The sequence below is a fragment of the Natrix helvetica genome (genome assembly GCF_964273705.1).
Source record: "Natrix helvetica genome assembly, chromosome: 1".
NCBI lineage: Eukaryota > Metazoa > Chordata > Lepidosauria > Squamata > Natricidae > Natrix > Natrix helvetica.
The window spans coordinates 117,933,673-117,960,389 of record NC_138548.1 but is presented as its reverse complement, the minus strand read 5'-3'; the positions used below and the strand labels follow the sequence as shown (position 1 = coordinate 117,960,389).

The window sequence follows — 26,717 nt, the reverse complement described above, 5'->3', positions numbered from 1 at the left end:
GGACCACTACTGACCTCCGCTCCTTCCGTGTCAAGCTCAAGACCCACCTTTTCCAAATAGCTGGCCTGGCTCAACCATAACTTCGTATCGCTCCTGATGGGTTTTTTAATTTAGTAATTTTATTTAAGGGGATTTTAAATTGTGTTTTTAATTGTCTTTCACTTATAAGTCAACTCTCCTCCATGCACATATGCATATGTCTCTGTTTTTTTTTTGTATATATGTTTGTCTTATGTGTATTTTTATCTGTTTTGATTGTACGCCGCCCCGAGTCCTTCGGGAGAGGGTTGCGGCTAATCAAATAAAAATTATTATTATTATTATTATTAAAACCCACCTATTCCAGCTAGCCGGCTTGGCCTAATTCCACCTATCCCACCTCAGTCCTATTTCTAAATTTTTTAAGATTGGTTTTAAGGTCTGTTTTTTTAATTTTTATAAATTGTACAGGGGTTGTTTAATCTGATTTTTATGTATGTGTATGATTGTTTGTATGTTTCAAATTTATTCCTGTACACCGCCCCGAGTCCCTCCGGGGAGAGGGGGCGGTCTAGAAATTTAATAAATTATTATTATTATTAATTATTAAATCATTCTCATCCCCCCACACAAAGAGCTCTTGTTTTACTCATCCAGATGGCCAATGCATGCTTACAAAGTGTGTCAGCTAAGTAATATCACAGCAGAGTACTTGATGTGGAAGTATTTTGAGCAGGCAAGCACTTAATAGAAAAAGTAGGTAATCTGTAGACTGTGCCTCTGACATTCCTCTGATCAAACAAGGCCATCTTTTTATTCTAAAATAAAGAATATGGTCAAAATGTTGTCATGACATACTTGTAGGTACTGTTTCTACTTTGCTCCTTGGTGGTTTGTCTTACCGTGAATTAACTATGCAAGCCAAAGAGGATTGTTTTGGGCTCTGGAACTAGGTGCCATTGATGTCTCCATTTGAACAGGACATGCATCCTTTCCATAGTTAATGTGTCATGCTTCAAACCAATGAGTCATTCTGACCCCAATGGAGATACTGCTGACTTTTAGGCCAAGGCTCTTTTTGGATGTAATTTTGAGTTCGTTATTTAGGTGATCTGATTCTAGTGCTAGTGATTGTATGGGAAAATGTTTGCCATAATGATGTCTCTTTAGTAAGGCAGTAAAATTAATAGTAATTCAATTCAACACTAAAATATACACAATCAATACTGCTTGTAATGCCTTGTTTATTTTATCACTGGAATACATGCAGACTTCCAAAAGAAATCAATCCAATGGCAATAAGAACCAGCTTCAGGTCAACACTGGAGTCCATTTATTAAATAGAAATCAGCATATGTTATTAGAATAGGAACACTGAAGTAAGGAAGAGATAATAATGCAACCAGGAGAAATGATTCAAAGCTGCTGCGATATGCCCCCCACCCCACCCCAAACCAATTCTTGTAATTTGGGAAAACTGGCAGCTAGCAAAGCCATCCATTTCTTTCATCTCTTATCGGACCAGATATTGATAAGTAAATAATGACAGTGTAAAACCTCCAGCCAGTGTGAAATAAACTGGAGGCCTTTGCAGTGAATTTGGTGTGAGAAATACTTTTTGCAGATGAAATTTCAGGATATCTTTCTTCGCAACAGTTCATTTTGTGCTCAAAGCAATGCTAAATCTCCTTTCAATGAACAAACTGCCCTTTCTTATGAGGCAGTCATCATTTCTACAAGGGCCTCTTCAGTTGTCCTTCACCATCATTAATCATTTGCTTGCCTATCACAGTGCCTTAGTGCACCCACCACCTTCTTGCTGTCTTCCAGATGAGCTGGACTAGAGTTCTCAGTTAACCCACCAGGAGGATACCAGACTGGGGAAAGATGATTGAATATCAGAATGCTCTGGGGCACATCCTTAATAGGTCAATTCCTATACCATCTTGTAGGCGAAGTTGCAGAAATCAATATTCTTGAACAAATATTGCTAGAAACTATTTCACTTCTGATTTTAGCTCAATAGGAAAGCAATCAGATACATGCTCATCACTGAATATGAATAGATGTAAGGCCTCCTTTGACCATTTCATTCTGCAGACTTTGCAAGATGCTACATGACTAACTGCTTTCTCTGACCCAAAAGTTCGTTCTTCATATACTCACATATTTCAGGTCATCATTTTAGGTGTCCGAGAGGTGAGATAACAAAGGCAGTAATCTCTGTTGTAAAAGAACCAATTCTAGAAATCTGGCTTATTCGTTCATCATGGTGCCGATGTCCTATGATGCACAGAAATCTTATAGCAGGAAAAGGGTGTGTTATTATTTGTTCTCCTGATCACATAATTTCAACAGCACATTTCCCAAATACATCCTTAAAGAGAAGAGTTCCTGACTGCTGTATCTTTAGCCCTCAAGTGGTACTATAAATGATTAGGATAGTAGCCAGGGGATAGTGAACAGCAAAGCAGTGTGGCATTTTCAGTTCCACTCCAACAACTAGGTCAAAAAAATACTGTTTATGCAACACTATCAAACACTCCCAAGTCAATAACTTTCAATAAAACCCCAAGGAGTGCTTGCTCTATTGCTCATAAACACACATTATTGAGGTCAACTTATTAATTTCAAGGCAAACTGAAGAAAACATTACTTCCCCAAGAATAGAAATGGTAGTGTCCAATTCAGAGATTACAGACAACTCTGTCAGATGTGGCTTCACATAGCATTCAGAACATAATCCCAACAATCCCGCCAATGATCAGTTGACAACCTCTAGCCACTGTGTCATGTTCTGGCTTCCTCCTCTTGTGATGGTAGAGTTGAAAATCTGGTAAAGTCCACACAGATCCAGGATGAGGGTGCAATCATAAGGAGACAAAAGAAGCCACAATATATGCAAAATTCTGCTGCCAACCAGTTATACATGCCCAATGGAACCAATGGAACAATCTCTCAGTAACACAAACTGAATTGATTGGCTAAAATTATCCAAGCAAGAGACTCTGGTTGTAGAGGCTTTGTGAATTCATGGATCATCAACAAAACCTGATTTTCATTGTCATTATTCATGAATGGAAGCAGAAATAGCAAGTGCCTTCTACAATGAGTAACCACCAACTAGACCACTTGGTCTGAAAGTAGGAGGCAATGGCTAACAAGGGAAATTATGTCTTCTAGGAAGCCTGCATCAGTTGTTTTCATCTCAGAAGTTTCAAAATATCATCCATAAGGAAAAGCTGTTTCCTTCTTTAACCAGAGGAAATAAGAGGCTTTTTCATTTTATTAACACCCAACAGGTCATCTAGATATTTGAATTTAAAAATTCAATATCAATTTAAGCATACCCTAGAATACAATAAAAAGAGGGAGGCCCCCATCAATACTGCAGCATCAAAACTGAAGTTTCACTAAATAAATCCAAATAGTCCCCACTTTTTAAAAATGACTTGCTAGAAAATTCAGTCTCTGAGGTCAATCTTTGGATGTGAGTAAAGCAGTGTGTGTGTGTTAAGTATAGAAAATACCTAGCCAGATGCAAGCCTCTAAATGAGAAGTAGGAGTACCGCAGAAATGTGGCCTAAGGAAGATCATAGCAATGGATCCGAGACTAGCATGTTGAATGCAACCAAGCACAGTTGAAGAAGCCTTGGGAGAAATGATTTCAGGTGGGAAGAGCTTGTTCTAGAACATCCGTGGCATAAAAAAAGAAGTCCATTATTTATGAGTGGCTATTCATTAGATCATTTCCCCATCCTTCCATCTTGACTGGGGTTTTGATCAGGAATGGCTTTAATACCAGCCTGCAGTGTGTGGCAAAGTGTCCGTGGATCCCTCAAAGGAAAACCTTGAGGTACAATCAGAAACAAAAGCAAAACTTTTCCCAGCTACCTCCTTCAAGCTCCTAAGAAATACTGGAGGGATCTGCACCTTGCAGCTCTCAAGGAAGGCTGTTTTCAACAGGTGCATGCCTTTGGAAAGCTGGAGCAGTAGTTTATCTATCTAGCCATTATGCAGCAATGACCAACAGCATTTAGCGTTCAGAGTGGCAAGCAGATAATGAGCCCAAGGTCCAGCCAAGGCCTCAGGAATATGTTTTTATATATTTATATATGTGCATATATAGAGTGGTTTTTAAGTAGAATATTATATACTGGCTGAGGAGGAATGCATAGAAAAAAAGGAAGGAGTTCCAACATGGCCTCATTCCAAAGTGCCAGAGTTCATATTCACTGCGTAAAAGATGCTCTCAAGAAACTGAGGTTGCCACTCAACAGGAAAACCCTGTGCTTCTTACATGTTCAATTAATATCGCGCCATCTTGAATATGAGCAGACATTCTGTCATCGATTTTCTGGGTGTCCACAGAATAACTGAAGGTAAAAATCATTCCCGATCATCACCTTCCATTTACATCTCGCTGGGATAGAAGCCCAGTTTAGCAATGGACATTTCCTTCCGAAGCCTCATGACTTCCCAATACATCAATTCCACTGTGGGTCAAAGGAAAAGAAAGATTAAACAGAGAAGCAAATGAGAAATTGTTGTAGCAGAAGCTAACTTTTGCTTGCTCTATGCTAGCTTCCCCAATGTAGTGTTCTCCTGAGTTCAACACTCATCAGCTCAGCCAGCATGGCCAAATGATCAGGAGTCACGAGAGTCATTTAAGAAACCTATCCCTCCCATTTGGAAAAGCCCCTTCATATGAAGGTAGAGGAATTGATGTGTAGCATCTCTATTCCACAAACACAAAAACAAGATCCTTGCCCTACAGTAATGGCTATTTCTCTATGGACCAGTGGTGCGTTGCTGCGGGTACAGCCCGGTACGGCTGTACTGGTAGTGGCCGGAAGCAGTTGAGAGCATACCGGTACAGTGGCTCATTTGGCCCATCCACCCATCCGCGCTCTGTAGGCTGCTTTTATGCCAAAAGGCACACTGTGCACAGGTGCACAGTGTGCGGTGCCTGCGCACCCCCCGACAAGCAGCGGGGAGTCGCAGGGGTGGTGGATTGCGCATGCATGCACCATGCATGTGCACAGCACACATTAGGTTCGTGCACGGACAGATCGCAATCAGTGTACTGGTGGCAACGGTAAAGTCCTTTGCTTAACAGTATGATATCTTCTTTTCCCACTACCATCAGCCCGCCACTTTCTCAAATTACATTTCTGCTCTGGATTCAGATTTCTTTTATCCAAGCATCTTAGTTGGGGCTCTTCCTTCTGTTCACAAGGTTATTCCTTCTACCCAGGACAACCACATATTTAGCTTCTCACTGAATGGAAGGCATTTGGATGTTGAAACCCTACCCACTTTTAATTAATATGCTATCCTGAAAATGGTCGAAATTCTGCAAAGTTCAAATCCCAACTTGGATCTTAACATCACTTGTACCTTCTTGAACGTATTTCTGGAGTTTGGGGTTTGATTTTATGCATATGAACTTTTCAATCCATTACACATTAGATTACCTAGATTAGTTCAGGTAATGTAGCTGAATGCATTAGTTCACCTAGTTTACCGTACTTTTCTATCTGCTTTGGGTAACATTTACAAGGGGGGGTTGGAATAATTCTCTCTTGAGTGTTGCTTTATGAAATGTCCAAAATGCTTGGAATGATTTGGTAGTCCCACTGATAATCACGTAGGTGGGTTTTGCATCTTGTGAATTAGCTACAAAGGAAGAGCCCAACTTCCACATCTCAAAGAGAGAAAAAGGGGGATTCTTACCATCTTGTCTCACCAGTCCCTGCTGGATGTACCGAATGTAAGTGAAGAAGTTGCATACAGCTGTAATCTGAAAGAGAGACCAAACATTAAAGGTGAAGTTTCCCCCGCACACGTGTGCTAGTTATTTCCGGCTCTAGGGGGCGGTGCTCATCTCCATTTCTAAGCCGAAGAGCCAGCGCTGTCTGAAGACGTCTCCGTGGTCATGTGGCTAGTATGACTAAATGCTGAAGGTGCACATAACACTGTTACCTTCCTACAAAAGGTGGTCCCTATTTTTCTACTTGCATTTTTACATGTTTTTGAACTGTTAGGTTGGCAAAAGGTGGGACAAGTAATGGGAGCTCACTCCATTACGCGGTGCTAGAGATTCGAACTGCTGTACTGCCAACCTTCTGATCGACAAGCTCATCGTCTTAGCCACTGAGCCACCGTGTCCCTATAACAAGCATTACACAAACATTATACCTTTTTATAAGCACATTTGGAAAGATTTACAGGAAACATATACTGTATTTTTTGCACTATAAGATGCTCCGGACCATAAGATGCACCTAGCTTTTGGGGAGGAAAACAAGAAAAAAATCTGCCTCTGCCTCCCAGCATCATCGGTATTCGTCTGACTAGCATCCTTGCAGCAAACAGCAAACAGCCTGGTCAGCTTCTCGCAGCCTGATTTAGCACGAGCAGCTGATTGGCAGTTGGATCAGCCTCCTAGAATACCACTGATCAGCTGTTCCAGGCTGCGGGGATCACAGCCGCCCATCTTTGTTTCTTGTCAGGCAGAGGTGACAGCCTTGAAGATGCTAGTTTGCAGCGGTGATTGGCAGCAGCGTTAGCGATTGGCAGTGGTAATTGGCGATGATAGGCAGCAGCAATCCCCGCCATCTGAAACGAGGCAAAAACAAAACATGCAGAGGCCAAAAATGGGGCACGCGGAGGCTGAAAATGGCCAAAGGGTGGGGGCCAGCAGGTGGCGAGGCTTCAGCAACATTCGCTCTATAAAACGCACAGACATTTCCACCCACTTTTTTTTTGGGGGGGGGGTCGTCTTATAGTGCAAAAAATACAGTATATGAATAGCACAGACAATTGTAAACTCTTCTTTCTTTAAGATGATAATTACTCTATTGGCGTCAGATGCAAGATATCTAAAAAAAGGCATGGAGCAAGGCAAAACAAATGCAAGCAAGTTGAACACAATTTTTCTATATGTATTTACACTCTGCTATTCCAGAAAAAGATTGTATTATTTTCTGCTAGGCACGTTACTAATAAGAACTTACCCTCGCCCTGCAGGAAGGGGAAATGTAGTAATAATTCCCAGAATCTCCCAGTTTGATGCGATGCTTGCAGGCTCGAGACAGGCCACTCAGAGCGCATTTCCTATAAAAAGGGAGGTGGGAGTAGAAAGAATCAAGCAGGATATCATCTAGAGGCCTTGATTAAAGGGAACAAAACATGATGCTGGACACCACAATTCAAACCCAAGAAAAGACCTTCATTTTTGCATCTTACAGGTATTAAAGGGTTTCACAATATATTAGTTATTTTTAGTTATTCTCTATACTAAGAATTTATCCTAAAAGATATTAAGGCTATAAAGCTAAGCATAATTATTAGCATAGAAGTTCAACTCAACTCAATTCAGTACCATTTGCACTTCTTAGAATGGATGGTAAATTTGTCGACGTCACATTCGGGATTGTTATATCCTGGCAGGAGATTTCCTATTCCGTCAGCTAAAACTGTGAACGTTCTAAACCAGTGTTTTTAACTCCCAGAATTCCCCAGCCTGCTTGTCTTCGTAGCAGCCATCCTGCTTCTTGTTTTTCATCTGGGGTGGGGAGGGGGGGAGGAGCTAATAAGTGCTTTTGTTGAATCAAACTTTCTTGATTCAAACCTTGCTATTTGTAGCCTGTTTGAAAAGTGCATTTGGGGCATTCAGTCTCAAAACATATTGCTGCTATAGAGATTGCAGAAAGTTTGGAATTTTGCCTTACTAGAAATAAAAATATTAAGAAATGGAAAAATCATAAAGATGCATTTACAAATATTCAGCCTCCATTCGATCACCTCTTCCTATTCCACAGTAAATGAACTCAATTGTCAATATCAAGATTAGCATTGTAGAATATTTGAATTTGTTACATCTTGTCTTTCTTCCTTCTGTAGATGTATAAGTAATTTAATTTAAAAAGAGAAAAGAAAAGAAACTATTACTATTAAGCCACCTGTAGGCAATTCAACATTTCTTGCATTAAAATTTGACATTTGAAAAAGTCTAGCCATAGGATTTGGGAGGTAACCACCAACACAGAAAACCAAGTGAAGTTAATATTACAGGAGAAAGTTGATAGTTAGTAGACAAAAATATTCATCTGAGGTTATATATCCAGCAGTGCAGGAATAAAGATGAACCATTCCAAAGACAGTTGTAATTGAAGATTACCTATATTGTACGCAGTCAGCATCCTGAGTGCTTAAAATGTATTGGATAGCACCAATTACAAAGCTGTTAGTAACAACTTGAGTTAGTAGCTTATTAATAATGGAGTAAATACCTTTTAACTGGCTTAAAAAAAATAACTTACGTTATAATTTGGGACCGGAACCCACTGTGAGAAGAAATAAGAAGTTGAAACTAGTATTAGGCTAGAAATGGCAACATTCATTCTTCTTGGACTAATGGCAGTGTGCCTGTAGAAAGCACAGCTCAAACTGAGAGAAGATTAACATCTAAATTATTTAGGCTACAATCCTATATGAGGGGTCTTTGGAGCTCTCTGAGCTTGCTTGTTTTCTTGCAGACATCTCATTACCTTAACTAGGTGACATCATCAGTGCACATCCTATACCCTGTTTCCCTGAAAATAAGACCTCCCCTGAAAATAAGCCCTTCCCGAAAATATTGCAACACAGCAGCAGCCATGAGGTGACCACGCTCGCTGCCTCCTGCACCTTCCTGAAAACAAGGCCAAGCACTTATTTTGGGGGTCAAAAGAAATAAGACCCTGTCTTATTTTCGGGAAAACACGGTACCTACCAAGAAACCAACAAGAACAAACTCAAGAGTAGCAGAATTCTGGACTGTAGTATTCCTAAAGTTTAAATGGGGCAGAGAAAATGCCTGTCTCAAAGACAAGTTATTCCGAGCCCAGCAGACTGATCCATACCACTTGGGTCTAAAAAGTAACCAAGTGCCCCTTCTTGTGGGCCACCTTGCACTGATGTCAATGGGGGGGGGGGGGGGATTGCATAGATGAACCACCTTAGCAGCCATGCAGTCTAATGGGAGAAAGCAATTGGGCAACTTCAGGCAGTTTAAATCCTTTGTCCAGAGTTGAGTACAAATATTAGCCATAGAGATCAAATCATTCTCATTCTCTCTCTCTCTCTCTCTCTCTCTCTCTCTCTCTCTCTCTCTCTCTCTCATTCTCCCTCCCTCCCTCTCCCTCTCCCACCCCTCTCTCTCAAAAAAATGGTGCCTGAGCATAACTATCGGCAATAATTAATCATATCTCTCAGGCTCCCTTAATGTCCAATTTCCATGCCTGGAAAATAAGCATCCCTTCAGTCAAGTTCTTACTTTGCACCAGCATGCAACAATTCTCACCAGTTTGTAGTTCCTTTCTAGCTACATTAAAGTCCATTAGAACTGCTAATTGTTGCTAATAATATTTATACTTTTGTACATTCGTGTAATCCGATTCTCCCTTTCCTCCTTTCCTTTCTCTTCTGTTTCTTGTGGGCCAAGCAGTAAAAATTGAAAGGAAGGATACACAACAGTGCAACAGAACAAATTCCATGAACAACCAAATAGAAGACCATGTTTCAGAAAGGGAATTGGCAATGTAGCATGTTAGAAACTAAAGCATCTGTGGAAGAAGAGGGGGAGTAAAAAAAAAGGCAGCTGGCCACCTGTTATGATCTTACTTTGGTCCGCCGCATTCAATGGCTGCCACCTTCACTACTGGCAATGCCTGGGTAGCCACTGGTTCAATGGTAAGGGTGTTCTGCTCCACAGCTGCCTGAACTAGCTCTGAAAGCTGCAACAAAGAAAACAAACACAAAGTTTTCATGTCAACAAGGAAGGAGCACCTTCATCTCTCAGAAAACTCTGAACAACTCATCTTTAAACTGACTTCATGCTTGGTGAAGTCCAGGCAAGGGCCTACATCTTCATGGTAAATCCTCTTGAGAAAAGGACATGATTTATCCAATGTTGGAGACTCCTTCCAAGCCTGGAATTCTGCAAACAAGATGGAATCCACCTGCAGTGACAGAAAACCACGAACAGAAGTCTATTGAAGAAAACTAGGAAGAGGAAAACATACACACACAGATAACAGGCACAAAGAAGGAAGTAGATATCCCCTTACAAAAACCAGAACGTTCCTCTAGCGTAGGTGCTATTCATTAGGTAGATGATGAGGCAAGGAAGCAGAATGTGACTTATGCTCCAGCAATAGGCAGCTCTGCCTCCTGCTCCGTGCAGAAAGGGTATGACAGAGAGAGCATCATCAGGAGACAATGTATCCTCCCTCAGTAGATTACAGTAGTAGTATCCCAATAAGGTAATCAAAGGGAACATCACTTATTAGTCTGTAAATATTTGAACATACAGGGGCTCACATGCCCTATTGGAGGTGAAGATCAGTTCCCTCTTCTTCTTGGGGAAGCAACCTCGCATGGTCTGTGATCTGCATTCATACTCAAGCAGTATGTCAATGACAGAGAGGGAGGGGCCTTAGCAAAATATCCTGCTTCTCTTTATGACAAATCAGTTGCTTCCAACAGGTCCAGAAGAAGGGCAAGAATACTTTAGACAGCTCGACTGGACATTGTCCTATAACTCTATTACTATCTACAACATGAAAGTTGAGCTCTTCTAAACAAGTGATATGTATTTTAAATCCCATATATTTGTTCCACTGAATAGGGAGATAACCGTGTGCATGGCTTTCCCATGGAAAGAAGTTTAATTGCCTCCACCAAAAAGGAATTCGCTTCTGATCCCAGCAAGCAAGCATCCCTTCCCCAGTTGAAATAAATGAGTCTTTTCCAAAACAATGATGGCTACTTGGTTGTGTTGAATAAGGGGCTGATTCCAAAAACAACTCAAAGGTGAAGCATTCTATGTTCTGAAGATTCTGACTGTTACAAACTAAGGCATGCTAGGCAGGTAGGAAAGGAGGGATGCAATGAGTCCTTTCTTCTAGCCATGTATGCATACGGCAGGTGGAAGACTCACAAGATCAGAGAGTCTTTTCAATTGCTTGAAAATTGATAGATTCAATTCAAATTTATCTATCAAGTAAGTAAGCCAAGATGTAAATAAATAAATATTTAATCAAGCAAGTAAAGACGATTGGGCAACCATGGTTTTACACTAGCAGGCAGGCAGGGCCAACAGAGGAAAAACATACCTGCTTGGTTTTTAGAGCTATCCCTTAAGAATAAAAAATATTTAAAACATTCTGTGATGAATCAAGTCTCGAATGCTGATTATTCCCAGAAAGGTTTACTGGCACCTTTGGGAAACCCAAGGCAAATAGGACTTGATTGCAGAGCCCTCTTCCATTTTTGCTTTTAGCAACTGCTAAACATTTGGGATTTCTGATTCCAAAACTGAACATAGTATACAGCAATCCTGACTGGTAACCATCCAGTCTTCCATAAATTTGTGAGTTCTCCTTTCCAAAGTTATTAGCTCATATATAATTTGTGGAAAAGATCTTGGCATTTTGGTTTCTCAACCTGGCCCACGGAACTGCCACAACTATAGACAAGACCTTTGTTTTAAATCAGGGGTGGGAACTACGGCCCTTTTATGACTTGTGGACTTCAACTCCCAGAATTCTGGCTCAGGAATTCTGGGAGTGGAAGTCCACAAGTCATAAAAGTGCCGTAGTTCCCCACTACTACTTTAAATACAGGCAATTCTTCAAAGGCAAAATCTTCAAACTTTGGTACCTCCAGGTTTCTTCTTTAAATAAAGGCAATCCTCAAAACCCGGGAGTACCTCCAGGTTTTCAGAAAGCCACCAACCTCACCCAGCATGTTCTCTTTCAAATGTTGGAGAGGGTTAGAAAGTTCCACAATAGAAGCCATGACCATGATAATCAGAAATAGCTGGAGATTCTCAGTCATCCAAATCATTGTTGTCCCAAAGGTGCTTTTTCAAAAGGCAAGTAGGCTTTCTGGTTTTTCTTTGAAGACATTTTGCTTCTCATCCAAGAAGCTCAGAGCTGAAGAAGCTTCTTGGATGAGGAGTGAAAAGTCCTCAAAGAAAAAACCGGAAAGTCCAGGTGCCTCTTGAAAAAGCATCTTTGGGACAGAAATAACTGATTTCCGACATCCCTCGCTGCAAAAAAAGAAAGCAGCTTATAAAAAGTTCCAATATTGGAATATTGTGGGGAAGATTTTTTCTTACTCTCCTGTCTATACATATTTTTAAGAAGCAGAACTATGAAACGAATGTAGCAGTGAATGCAGCTCTCCAGCCGGAAGGAAAAATCTCTACTGACAACGTAGAAGTATTGAGCTACAAGGACTGCTCACCTGAGACCAGGAAACCACCTCAGAGCACCCCTATGGGGAAGGTGAAAACATTTAGAGAGAGAGAAACACACATAAATGACTTGTTAGTGTTAAAGAAAAAACTGAACAGGGGAAAGGTATTAAAAGCACACCCAAAAAGTATTTCTTGTCCCCAGAACTGATCCCCTCCTCAAGATCAGTGAAATCAGTTTCCACTGCCAGACTGATTGGGATTGCAGCTATCAAGATTTTTTTTTGACAGCCTTGATGTTGCAGTCCCACCCTTTCTGGCAACAATTGCTATGGATAGTAAATCAGGAAAAGGAGGACATGGCTCTTTACTGTCTGTACAGAAGAAGAACAGCTTCCCTCAGACTTTATCACCACCTTCACCAGCAAATCTTGTTGGCGCTGTTGTGACCAAATATCTGAGCCTACCTTCTTAGTCGCAGAGCTATTCTACTTCATCCCACCCTAAGAGAGTTTACCTGCCGCGAGAGAGGAGAGGAGAAAGGAGAGTCTGCTGCCAGGAACCGCCAGCCTGGCTCATAGGTGATGTGGATTGCCTTCGCAGGGACGATACAGAGCAGCAGGGAGAGGAGAGTGGGTACCCCAGACTTTAAGGAATGGGAGAGCAAGACAGAGAGGTGACAAGGGCAGAGAAAAGGGGGAAAGAGGAGAAAGACAAGGAGAGAAAGGAAAATGGTGTGAGAGGGACAGAAGATTGGAAAGAAGACGATCTCAGTCACAAAAGAACTTGGGCACAAATACCCCACCCCAGAAGGTACATAAAAGTGGCCATCCTATCTAATCCAGATGTACTGAGAGTGCAACTCCCAGAATTCCCAAATTATCCTTCCCCAACAATATGGGGAACTCTGGTCCAAGATGGCTAGAACCAGAAGACTTCTCGTGTTTGATTCCAGTTATATTTAAGCTCAGTCATGCCTGGTCATACATGATAATTACTGCTTATTTCCTTGACTCTGATTTAGTACATCAAAACAACCCAACCAGAATCAAGGAATTAATCAAAATAGGTCAATGAAAGTATCCTCAACACTTCCTGCAATGAAGCAGGCTGTGTAAATGTAAGGTAAAACAGACGTTTCCACTAGATCCGTGGCCTTACTGCATTTCCCCATCACACACAAAACACAGCATGGCGGATAATATTTTGCTTCCTCCCGGGACCTCAAACTAGACGCGGATCAATCACATTTACCCACCTCTTTGAATTCGATGTTGACTGACTCCTGGGGCGCACTCTGGCCAGCAGCTGTGATTGCACCAGTGCTACTGGTGCTCTTGTTGCGTCCATGTCCCTTTCTGAAGGCTGTTTTGGTGGGGCTCTGAAGTTGTGGGTGCAATTCCCGATTTGGCGAGGAAGGAGTTGACGTTATAACTAACGTCTTCAAGGCTGTCACCTCTGCCTGCAGCATGTCAATCTGACAAGAAACAAAGAGCCATCAGCAATGATCAGCAAAGGACTTGGTCCCAGAATTATGCCATGTCCAGGGGAACATTTAATGACTCATGAAGCCAATCAGTCGTGGCTCTTCTTTAAAGCAAACAGGAAGTTGAGTTCAGGAGTTACTAGCTTTATATCCTCTAAATTACATGTTTTTATTCTTATTTCCTAGCACGATCCCCAAATGTTAAGTATATAAGCTTTATAAAGATTTTCCCCTGTACATCATAGCTACCAAATGCACTAAATAGGAAAGTGTGTTTACATATATTAGTTACCTACATATCTGGTTTTCTTGGTGCATAATTTGTATTTATACAAATACTGGCAAATATAAAAATATTTATACAAATATTGGTTCATGCTATACAGGTAATCCTCAATTTACAACTGTTTGCTTAGTGACTGTTCAAAGTTGCAACAGCACTAAAAAAATGATTTATGACCATTTTTCACACTTGCAACTATTGCAGCATCCCTATGGTCATGTGATCAAAATTCAGATGCCTGTAACTGGCATGTATAGATACCGGTTGCAGCATCCTGGGATCTTGTGATCACCTTTTGTGACCTTCCAACAAGCAAAGTCAATGGGGAAAGCAGATTCACTTAACAACCATGTCACTAACTTAACAACTATAGTGGTTCACTTAATCACTGTAGCAAGAAAGGTTGTAAAATGGTGCAAACTCACAATTGTCTTACTTAGCAACAGAAATTGTGGTTGTAGGTTGAGGGCTATCTGTATTTCTCATATTATGGTTGGGTAAAGCATCTAACACAGGGGTGTCCAAACTTGGGAACTTTAAGACTTGTGGACTTCAACTCCCAGAATTCCCCAGCCAGCCAACAAGTCTTAAAGTTCCCAAGTTTGGACACCCCTGATCTAACACAAAATCTTTCAGGTGATTTGCTTCAGCTCTGCCAACAGATGGCGCTATATTCGCATTATAATGGCAGCTTTTTTTCTGTATCTCAAAAATCCTTGACTGTGCCTCTTGAATTTTTCAATATACAAGAAGTTCGAGTTTAGCAAGTTCTTCTAAGGTTATCAAAAAAGGGATTGTGGAAGCTAAAGTATCAGTGATGTATCACTAATCTCTGGTGTCTCCTGAACAAACTGGTTGAACAAGACTCTTCAAATACCTGAAGGTTTCTCATGCTGGAAGCAAAGACGTTTTCTGCTCCTTCAGAGAATGGGATGAAAGCTAATTGGCTTGAGTTATTGTGGATAATTGGGGGATGAAGATTGGGATAAAAGTGTTGACATTAAGAGAAATCTCACAATGGATCCAACAACTGGGCTTTATCCAGTTCCTTGAGGCAATGTTATTTACTACATTATGTTACTTGATCCTTCTTTTTTTCTTTTTCTTTTTGGCATGGATTGCTTTTGAATGTACGTATATCGGTAGCCCTCAACTTACGGCTATAATTCACTGCAATTTCAATCACAAGTTATGACGGTTGTTAAACAAGTCATCGCGTGGTGGCATCTAACTTTTAAGACTTTTTGTAGCAGTCATTAAGTGAATGCTATAGTAGTTAAGCAAACCCATTGTTATGGGGTGGTTCCCCCCCCCCCCTTCAAACAGGAAATAAATACCAGTTTCCGGAAAAAATGTCATAATAATAATAATAATAATAATAATAATAATAATAATAATAATAATATGGCTGTAAATGTAAGCCAGTTGCTGAGCACCCAAAATACAGTCATGTGAAGGCAGACATTTTAACTTTGAATCTAGGTCACAAAGAGCTTTTTTGAGGGTCTGTAATGGAATGATTGCTAAGCAACCTGTTGTAAGTCGAGGGCTTCCTGTAGTTGCTAAATAGGTCTCCATTTCAGCAGACAGAACATATTTGACTTATCTTTTCTTTGCCTTCTGAATACTTTCTGAACTCTTTCTGTTATCAAGCCATAAGGGTACACCTATTTATGGCCTTGCTCATGCCTATTAAGGCTACAACCCTCTGCTCCCTCTTCCTTATAAGCAAACATCAGAAAACTCAGCAGGATTTGTTTCTTAACTGGAACTGCCAGAATTGCATGGAAAACATTTCCCAAAACATGTGAAATAACACGAGTTTTCAGACAGCTAGAGCCAAGTCTCCTGCTTCAGCAAAATTCAGGTCTTTGACTTCATAGAGGATTTCTCTTTTTGATTGCAGCCCATTTATGTTTAGCTGTTTGGTTTTCAGTTTTCTGAAGTTATTACAAACCCTACTGCATGCATTAGTGACGTGCAGTCAGGTGAGGCAAGTGAGGCACAGCCTCACCGCTCTCATCATGAAAAAAAAATAATGTAAAAGGAAAAAGCTGAGCTAGTTGCTGCCTTACTGTGGATGAGTCTGCTTAACTGTTTAAAAAAAGCCTCTAAAAAGCGCCCTCTACTATGAGGCAGGAGAACTGCATGCCTCCTCTAGTCTGACTTTAGGCGCTTTATGCTCACTCGAGCAGAGTTAAGCAAGGGTTAAAAGCCTAAAAATTCCTGACGTAGTTGAGGCAGCAGTTCTCCTGCCTCATAGTAGAGGGCGCTTTTTTAGAGGCTTTTTTTAACAGTTAAGCAGAGTCATCCACGGAAGCCAGGCAAAGAGCCATGCTGTAGCACACACACTTTCCCCCAGCCTCTTTCTTTTGGAAGGCTAGGATCGGCTCCCCTCCGGCTTCTCTGCCTCTCCTCTCACCTCAACATGCCAGCAGGAGGTGAGTGGGTGGGCTTTATTGTGTTCCAGGCATTTCCCACCCAAACAGCAGGCTGCATTTGCAATGGTGGAGGTGTTTGGGGAAGGCAGCAGGGGAATGGAGGGGATGGCAGAGGAGCTGCTTTCAAGCCACTGGAAAAGATATCCAATCCAACTTTTGTGTGTGTGTGTGTTTGTTTGAGAGTGAGTGAGAGAGGGAAGGGGGTAGGAGAGATAGTCCAATCCAGTGTGTGTGTGTGTGTGTGTGTGTGTGTGTGTGTTTGAGAGAGGGGGAGGAAGGGAGAGAGAAACAAATGCTGTTGTTTTAAATCAGAACTGAGAGCATGCCTGGCTGTGGAATTCTGGGAGTTGAAGTCCACAAGTCTAAAAATATTTGAAACCCACCACTATGTCAGTGCCTCACCAGCCATAAACTTCACCGCATGTCACTGCTGCATTCTTTTTATTGCTTTATCATCACATCCCCATGAGCATTCACTGAGAGAGCAAACGTGTCCCATCAGCTTGGGCTTTGTTACAGTTATCAGCATGGAGGCAACAGGCTAACAACACATTTGAAAAATATACCTCAGAAGCATTTTTGTATGGTTCAATTCCTGCTCTTGTGCAACAGCTTGATTTGGACTACTCTGCCACGTAAAAAGGCTTTTTTAACCTGTTGCCTCTAACCAGGAAGGAGAAAGGAGCTGCAATAGATATTCTACACCCATGTGGCTCCCACTATCTTTAATCGGAAAGAAAAATCTGCTCCAGAACTTCTGTATGCATACACACACTCTCCACACAGTTGGGAACAAGTACAAGCAGGTTTGCTATCCAGATCATGAGGGGAGCCCATATCTAAAAACGTCCCTTTCAATGTCAGGCTCATCGACTTTGGCATATGCTTAGTAGATATGGTCTTGTGGTCACCATGACTGTATGGATGAAGGCAATGTATGAAATGGATTACTTCACCTTCCCTTGAGCCTCCTTCAGCTGCTTCTCTGAGGCTGCTTGCTTGGTGTTTGCCTCCCGGACCATCTTGTGGGCTTCCTAAGGCAGATAAAACAAAACAAAAGGACACTTTTGTCCAAGGCAATCAGGTTCTCAAAAATGACAAGAACATTTTTAAAAGAACATGGAATAGAGGCCCAACTGTCTTTTCCCAAACTTTCACCCATAAGAACCAGCACAGACACTTGGTGCAAAGAGGCACATTAAAATAAGGAACATTTAATCACGTACAGCAGAAGCGCCCAGTTTCTTCTTGGCCTCAATGGTGACAGGTGTGATTTGCAGAATGCAGAACTCTTGCAGACTTTATGAGGAAAGAGTAATGTGGAAAATGAGTGCAGCCAACATGGAAGGTTGGAATACTGAGATTAAATCGTGATTAAAAAAAAAAACACTCCATCCAATTTCTTCTCCACAAGCTTATTTTTGGGGTTTCCTCTTCCATCTGCATATCTGCTACTTTTATGTACTACAAATTGATGGCAGTTGTGCAGGTGGTTTGCAATAGCATAAAAAAAGCAGTGAAAAGGGCGAATATGATGATAACCATACAACATTTTCCCTCTGCTAGAAACATGTACTGTATGTTCTAAGGCAGGGGTGTCCAAACTTGGGAATTTTAAGACTTGTGGACTTCAACTCCCAGAATTCCCCAGCCAGCATGGCTGGCTGGGGAATTCTGGGAGTTGAAGTCCACAAGTCTTAAAGTTCCCAAGTTTGGACACCCCTGTTCTAAGGTGACACTTCCTCTTCTCAGTGCCTTTTCCTTCTTGACAATTAAAATGCCACCAATACAGGTAGTCCTTAACTTACAACAGTTCATATAGTGACCGTTGAAAATTACAACAGCACTGAAAAAAGTGACTTATGACCATTTTTCACACATGACCGTTACAACATCCCCATGGTCATGTGATTGACATTTGGATGCTTGACAACTGGTTCATATTTATGCAGTGTCCCGGGGTCATGTGATCACCTTTTGCAATCTTCAAACAAGCAAAGACAATGGGAAAGCCAGATTCACTTAATAACCATGTTACTAATTTGACAATTTCAGTGATTCACTTAACAAACATAGCAAGAAAAATCGTAAAATGGGGCAAAACTCACAACAAATTTCTCACTTTAACAACATCAATTTTGGGCTCAATTGTGGTTGTAAGTTGAGGACTATCTGTATTTTAAACGTGAGATTTTTATTTAAAAAATACTGCACTGAGACATATCTTTTATTTATCAGATCTAAAAGGGGCTGCCATAGAATACTTTGGAGTTTTGAGAGGATAGGGCTGTTACAAATCCTCTTAGCTGAATCCTAATTCACCAATACAAAAAAATTAGATCCTCACATGATTCAGAGTGTGCAGGCCACAAAGAGCTTTATGTTTGACTGGAAATTTTAAACTACTTTTTATAATATGTGGGATTCCTCCTGCATGTTATACTTTTATTTTCGTAATTTTTCTTGTGAATGTGTTTGAAAGAGCACAACATAATGTTCTTAAGAGCAAAGTAAAAATAAACAAAGCATTCAGTATTCAATTTATATTTAATAGTAACCTGGAGCCATACAGGTGAATATTATTAACTTAACTTATCCTGGTGTATCTTCAGTCAATATGACCTTGCAAATGGATGAGAACAAGCCTCCCTCCACCACATACTTACATAGAAGCAATAGTCAGATATTGACTGCCCTAGTTAGCATTTGTTCACATTTATGACAGTACTGAAAAATAGGTTTGTCACTGGTCCTTAAACTTACAACAGTCACAATGTGCTATGAATATGTAGTTTCCATTTGCAACCTTCACGGTCAGTTTCTGACAAGCAAGAGCAATGGGGAAGCCAGCAGTAAGTTGCAAGATGCAGTCACATGACACTGTATTTAATAACCATAGGTCAGCGATGGGGAACCTTTTTTGGCTCGCGTGCCATAAGTGGGGGGAGTGCAGGAGGGTTGTGTGCGGGCATGCCGCACCCATAATGCAATGCGCGACACCCTCCCAGTGCGCAAGCGCGCACTACAGGTGCTCTCCCCCCCCCATTTTTACATGCTTTTTTCGCACTCCCCAGGCTCCAGAGGCTTTATAGGAGCCTGGGGAGGGCGAAAACAGTCTCCCCTGCCCCCCACCCCGGACGTCCTCCGGAGGCATCAGAGAAGCCTCCGGACGGTCCCTGAAGCCTTCGGAGCGCTCAAAACGACCCTTTGAGCAAACCGGAAGTCACTTCTGGTTTGCTCGGAGGGTCGTTTTAAGCGTTCCGAAGGCTTCAGGGAAGCCTCCGGATGGTCCCTGAAGCCTTCGGAGCGCTCAAAACGACCCTTCGAGCAAACCGGAAGTCACTTCTGGTTTGCTCGGAGGGTTGTTTGGAGCGCTCCGAAGGCGTCAGGGAAGCTCATGAAGCCTCCGGAGGGCCTCCGGGGGGAGGGCGGAGGAGGCTCTTTTCACCCTGCCCAGGCTCCTATAAAGCCTCTGGAGCCTGGGGAGGGTGAAAAATGGCATCATAAAAAGGGTGAACTCAGCTGGCCAGTGCACGCATGCGCGCTGGCCAGCTGACAGGGCAGCGCCTCGCGTGCCCTGACAAATGGCTCCGTGTGCCACCTGTGGCACACGTGCCATAGGTTCGCCATCACTGCCATAGGTGATTCACTTGATGTCCACAGTGGAGCCGATGTAAGTCAGATGATAGTTCACTTAAGTGTCACCTTGCTACGGAGTTACCTGTCCCAAATGCAGTTGTTAAAGAAGACTATCTGAATTAGATGTGGATTGCAGAACCCAACCTCTCTCAAATCTGTTCAAAATTAGGACACTTAGATTATATTCCATTTCTCCTTTTTCCAGCCTGAATGAGTTAGGCCTAGTTCTGTATCAGTTTGCAATTTTGATTTTTTTAAAAACATGCAAAAAAATCTGTATACATCTCCCCCCTTTTGTTTTATTCCAAAGTGCATCGTAAAATTCAGATTTCAGCATTTCAGTTTACATAAGAATTCAGAAAGATAAATTCCCTGAAATATAGGAACTGTGTAAATTTCTCACTCATCTCTAGATAATGTTCAATGGCAAGAGAATGACTGCACACCTCTCTGACCCAAGGCCATGGATGAATAGCCTCTTCCCCCAGAGAAAGGCTATGTGTCCATACAAAATGAGAAATTTCCATTCCTCTGAGGACTACAACACATCAGGGTAATGAGACAGAAAATGCACCAGCTCAGATTCTGCTGACTTTAGGGAAAAAGAAATGGTTGCTCTGCTAACTGAGGAGAGAGTGCTCTTATGCAAACACCCAGTTCCTGTTGGTGCTGGCCTACATAATCAAAGAAACAACACAGTGTGGCTTTTGCTGGATCTAACTTCTTCCAGTGGAAATTGAGCTTTACTGCTCCTACACAGTAAAGCTTTCCTGAACATATAAAATACAGCTCTAGGAAATCCCCTGGGTCAAAATGTTAATTAAAATGTCCATAATCTGAAATAATACAATCCAAAAAACTCCAACATAGAATTCTGTTCTTTCAGCAAGTATGGCTTTCAAAGTCTGTCAGAACATACTTTATGGATGAGAAGAGATGCATGGGTCCTAGTGTCCAAAGAGACGTTTTCAAAGATGTACACCAATTACTTAAGCTCAACTTTGGACTTGGTTTCTAAAGGATCCATACCATTACCTTCAGGATTTGGATGCCAAGTTCAAGTTTAGAAAGTGCAGTACCTCAAATAAGCTTGCTGTCAGCTCTTCCAGTTCCTGCTCCAGCTGCTCTCTGACTTTGGAAAGTCTCTCACATTCTTCATCCTTCAACTTTAATTCCTGCAGAGAGAAAACACAAGAGATAATGATAGTCATTCTACTTTACACAGACAGACAGACAGACAGACAGACAGACAGACAGACAGACAGACAGACAGACAGACATACATACATACATACATATACACGTACACCTACACAGATCAATCATACACTGAAACTTGTTGACAATTGTCTACCCCTATAAAACTGAAAGTAGTTTTGCAAACCTCAACCAAAACGTTTAGTGGGCCTGCTTTGCCAAAAAAATATATATATATTAACTGAAGGAGGCAATGGCAAAAGCTGGACTTGGACAGGGAGCTTAGAAAATGTGGAATTCACTTTCCTACCACTTCAACTGCAGATTGTCAAATATAAAGAAAAGCATAAAGAAAATAAACCCACTTAAATAGCATACCATAATTTAGGCTTTCCTATGGGCAACCAAAGGCAATATGAGACTCTCAGCTGACTATGCAAAGTCCTCAGCTGTGATCTAGAGCCAGATCATATGAGCAGGAAAGAGGGGAAAGAAAACCAGCTGTCAAACAGAGTCTGGAATCTAGAGAAGCAACAGACTGGAACTCTTGTTTGCCGAGCCAGCACAATGTGGGAAGTGTGTCATCCCAAATTCCAGTTCTTATCCAGTTTGTTATGGAAAACCCTGGTCTTGTAGCCAGTCTGTTCTGCAGTCCAAACTACATAGAAGCATTAAAATGTAATGATTCCTGCTTCAAAAGGAACATATCATCATTTATGAATAGGAAGTAGTAAGGATTCTGTAAAAGCATAAGATTTGTGAAACCAAGCTAAGAAATTTGATCCAAGTTCTATTTAGAAAATCCCCAAAATCAGTAATATGAAATGGGCTTAAATAATATATGTATGAACTTAAGAGAGTATCAGGGGAATCATATGTTCTACAGTAAAAACCTAGCCGGAAAAAAATTGGAATAACATAAATCATCTGGTTTTCTGTTTTAATTTCCTAATAGTATTCTAGCGTTTTACCTGCTCAGCAACTGTCTACTTCATGAATTGATATGAAATAGCTTTGGACAGAATGGAATCAATGTAGCTCACAAACACCTAAAGACAAGCAGAGCAGCAGGACAAAATGTCAATTTCCTAATGCAGATGGACAAAAACTCAATATTTCTTGGCAAGCAATTCAGATGAAGCTTTTGGACCCACTGAGAGGCAACATCTGAGCATATGTTTTAAGCTTGACAACAGGTGGGTTTAGGGCTAGTGGCCAAATTCTCCATCCCTTCTTAACCTCATGCTTACCTTCTGAGCTCTATGGAGCTCCTCCTTCAGGAATTCAGAACCCTTCTCACGGATTTCTACCGAGGAGCTGCGTAAGCGGGAGACGTTCAGTTGTGCCAACGACAGGGTCTCCTCCCCACCAGCCAGGCTCTTGACAGAAGGCTCTGGGAGCTGTAACTCTTGCCCTCTGTTAGTTGCTGAAAGAGGCTTCCACTGACCCACCACTAGCTGCTTTTGGAGCTGTGGCCTGGGCTCCTCAATATGGGTCTGGCTGTAAGAAAGAAATCAGTATGTTCAGGATTAAAAAGAGGGATACCCTGGGTCCATATGTCCTTTATTTCCCCTCATGTATATTCCTCTCAAGGATGTCCCACATGAGTTCTATTACATAGTTACTTACACAGAGGGGGGGAGGGGAGTGAAGATGGAGAGACACAGCAAATCAAGCAGGCTGTTTCCTCTTTTAAAACAAAGAGTTTGTTCTCTGCCAGTGAGTTTTGCAAATGGAATTGGCTATCACATGATAAGAAGGCCAGGTTAGAAATATTTCTCTAGGAAGCAATCTCTTCAATGTTTTTTTCCATCACTGAGAACATAAATGGGGCTATTGACAATTAGCTTTGGTGCACTTGTGCTCATCAAGGGAATATGAACTTGGTACAGCAGCATGCAGTAAGTATTTTCTCAGAACACAAAAGAAGGCAGCGTTTACGTGATATCACCCCTAGGCATGTATTATTTATTTTGGCATCAACCAGTGCAGAAGAAGAGTTATAACCCACTTTGCTCCATATACAACATGATTTTCAAGCAGGACCTGACACATCCAAATTATAAACCAGTTTGATTATGTAAATGAAATCACATTCAGAACTAAAGATGGCATCTTGTTGGAATCAACAGGCCTTCAAACCCAATGTTATTCTGCCTTGGTGAGTTTCTCCCTGTTCCTCCTCTTCCAGATCCAAGCAGCTTCCAGACACCTGGACAGCACTCTGACAGCATCTGGGGGAGAACGAGGGCAACACCATATTCCCCACTCAGAAGGATAAACAATCAGTGGTATCAAAAGCTGTTGAGAGATGAAGCAGAGTGCACTATCTCTAACCAGGTCCCTCCAAGTGCAAGCAGGAGCTGTCTCTGTACTCAATCCAGGCCTGAAACTGGATTGCAACAGTTCCAAATAATCTGTTTCATCCAAGGCTTTTTGAATTTTTTCCACCATTTTGTCTTTCTTCAGAAAGAATTTATTTTGTATTTCTGGTTCCTTAAGAAGGGGTACATCACTTTCTCCCTCAAAGAGGAAGGCAGTTCCTCTTCTCTCAAGGATTCATTCACCACCACTGAAACCCAGCTCTTTCTCACATCAACCAGGAAGGAGAAAAGTCCACATTACAGGGGCCGCGGTTGATGTGGAAGTTGCTGTAGATGCCACTGGAAGGAAGATACATTGTCCTAATATACAGGTCAAAAACCTTGCCCTTGCATAGTAATGCCTTTGAATCTATTTCCACATTTGTGGCAATAATTTTTTTAATTATACACAAACTTTTCCATGCACAAATAGATATACATAGAATCTTTGACTTCTACAATATAGCTGAACTTTAATTTCCATCAACCTCTCAAATTGCTTGGAGATTTTCTACTCCTGCTATATAACTAAGTTTTCAGAGGAAACACTTTTTTCTTCTTCCAGTTATTGCGTGTTATTGCGTATGTGTGTGTATATATATATATATATATATATATATATATATATGTGTGTGTGTGTGTGTGTGTGTGTGTGTGTGTGTGTGTGTGTATGTATGTATGTATGTATGTATGTATAAAAACACTTTCATAACTTAGTTATAACAGTCAAAATGGATTATATAAATGACTTCATAACAGTCAAAAATTGGATTATATCTCAATGTACTCTTCAGCTGATCATTAAAAAGATACAAGAGTAAGATCACAACAAAACTATCAACCAATCAGAGAACTTTTCACAGACTTTAGACTGACTTGGTAACATTACTAGGCATAGTTTTGTGTGCATTCCATGCATACTCTTGGTTCCTGTTGAAGTTGAATATCAGAGGGCATTTGACATTTTTTAAAAACTCTTTTATTTTATTTGAAGACATTCTGAAGGTCAACATCAACAGGATACAAGAGCATTCAGACAGCCAAGCAGACATACAAATAAACCACAGTGTAGAAATCAACCAAATCATTCACACAGATAACAATAATAGTCTTGATATATCCAACTTCAAAAGTTTCAGCCAGGCTTATTAATGAAACCAAGTGATGCATTCCCATGAACCACCCATCATAAACCACAAAACAAAACATCTGATACAGCACTCAAAACAACCCAGAACTTTCAAAACAATCCCGCTCTCAATGCCGAGCTTTTGTTCTGAAGATAGAAAGAAACAAAACTCTTGAAGAATTGGATTTTTCTGTCATAATCAGGGGTGGGTTCCTGCCAGTTCTAACCTCTTCTGTAGAAGAGGTTCCACAAATCTACAGTGGCAATTGGAACCGGTTCCAGCTCCCTCCCCCCGCCCATCCGCACATGAATCAAGATGAAGAAGGAGAGGAGGAATTCTGGGAGTCGAAGTCCACAAGTCTTAAAGTTTGAACAGCCCTGGGGTTTTTTTCTCTAAAGGGTTAGGGGTGCAAGGGTCTTGTAACTTGACAACTTTAAGACTTGCGTGCTTCAAATGCCAGAATTTCTGAGCCAACATTTTGGTTGATAAATAAGAGCGTTGTTAAGTGAGTTTCACCACATTTTACAAATTGGCCACGCCTACCCAGTCACATGGCTGGCAAGCCACTCTCACCGAGTCACATGACCAGCAAGCCACTCCCACAAAGCAGGCCACACCTACAGAAGAGGTTCTGAAAAAATTTGAAACCCACCACTGGTCATAATAATAATGTTTTGCATGCCGGAGGTCTGAGATTCAGTCCCTGGTTCCTTCAGATAGGACAAAGAGACACTTCTGCCTAAAATCTTAAGAGATATTTTCAGTATTTCTTATCAATGGCCTAATAAAGTATAGCATTAAGGCAGCTGCTTATGTTTTACATCTGTTCCACACACACAATCCCCAACACACAAACAGACATATCAATACAGGCAATGGGTGTTTCCTTTAGAGTTTCCAGTGGCAATTTTTCCAATTCTGAAAAATGTGTGCTTCTTGGATGAGATGCAAAATGTTTTCAAGCAAAAAAGCTAAGGAAGCCCAAATCCCATTGTAAAAGCACCTTTGGGACAGCCAGGATCTGGCTGATTGGGACTCTCCATAAACGTTTCCACACTATCCCAAGTTTTCTCAAAGGGGGAAGGGAGGAGCAGATAGAAATAGGAAGAGTAGTAACAGCAGTAGATAGCTGTTTCATTCACAAGTTATAATGAATGCAATGGTAAAGTAAATTGTGCCGGAGCTTGGAGCCCTGGGTATTACATTGGCAGGCTATATGAATAATGAATAACACCTAACTCTGTGTTTTATTTTTATGTTTTAGATTGATCGGTTTATGTATTTTATTTGTTTTATTATAAGCCGGCTAGAGTCACATAAATGTGAGATGAACAGCTATATGAATGAATGTATGAATAAATTACTAAAAGGAGTCCTGGTGGCGCAGTGGTTAGAATCAGTGACGTGCGGTGAGGTTTATGGCTGGTGAGGCTGGTGACGTCATCAGGAAGGCGGGGAGTGGGACGTGTGCAGGAGGCTGAGGCAACCTCAGCCTCCTGCACACGTGGTCCCATTCCCCAACTTCCTGAGTTAACATGAAGGGGATTGCGGAGCGCGAGCCGCGGGATCGCGGAGTGCGAGCCGCGGTCCCCTTCATGTTGACTCAGGAAGCGGGGAATGGGACCATGTGTGCCTTTTCCCTTTTCCCTTTTTTTTTCTTTTCATGATGAGAGCGGTGAGGCTCTGCTTCCCCTGCCTCCCCTGACCGCATGTCCCTGGTTAGAATGCAGTATTGGAGGCTAACTCTGTTCACAGCCTGGAATTCTATCCTGACTGGCTCAGGGTTGACTCAGACTTCAATCCTTCCAAGGTCAGTAAAATGAGGACCCAGGTTGTTGGGGGAAATATGCTGACATTTGTAAAATGCTCAGAGAGTGCTGTAAAGCACTATGGGATGGTATATACCTCTAAGTGCTATTGGTAAAAAATCTCAGAACCACTGAAAATCCCTG

The 26,717-nt window shown here is 41.4% G+C and overlaps 1 protein-coding gene across 3 annotated transcripts in view; it reads right to left on the bottom strand.

Moving 5' to 3' along the window:
• Nucleotides 1-1,203: 1,203 nt before the first annotated feature.
• The window catches only part of RAB3IL1 (RAB3A interacting protein like 1), a 38,991-nt gene continuing 13,477 nt past the window's right edge, over nt 1,204-26,717 (bottom strand). The window contains exons 2-12 of one of the 3 annotated variants that reach the window (XM_081956883.1): nt 22,523-22,772; nt 21,155-21,250; nt 17,393-17,470; nt 13,485-13,703; nt 12,744-12,872; nt 9,858-9,986; nt 9,649-9,761; nt 8,307-8,330; nt 6,999-7,098; nt 5,716-5,782; nt 1,204-4,475 (exon numbers count right to left, since the gene is read on the bottom strand). In XM_081956883.1, the coding sequence (XP_081813009.1) occupies nt 4,393-4,475; nt 5,716-5,782; nt 6,999-7,098; nt 8,307-8,330; nt 9,649-9,761; nt 9,858-9,986; nt 12,744-12,872; nt 13,485-13,703; nt 17,393-17,470; nt 21,155-21,250; nt 22,523-22,772 (1,288 nt within the window). In that variant the 3' untranslated portion in view covers nt 1,204-4,392. The remainder of the gene's footprint in view (nt 4,476-5,715; nt 5,783-6,998; nt 7,099-8,306; nt 8,331-9,648; nt 9,762-9,857; nt 9,987-12,743; nt 12,873-13,484; nt 13,704-17,392; nt 17,471-21,154; nt 21,251-22,522; nt 22,773-26,717) is intronic. The other 2 variants (XM_081956881.1, XM_081956882.1) reach the window with 2 other exon arrangements.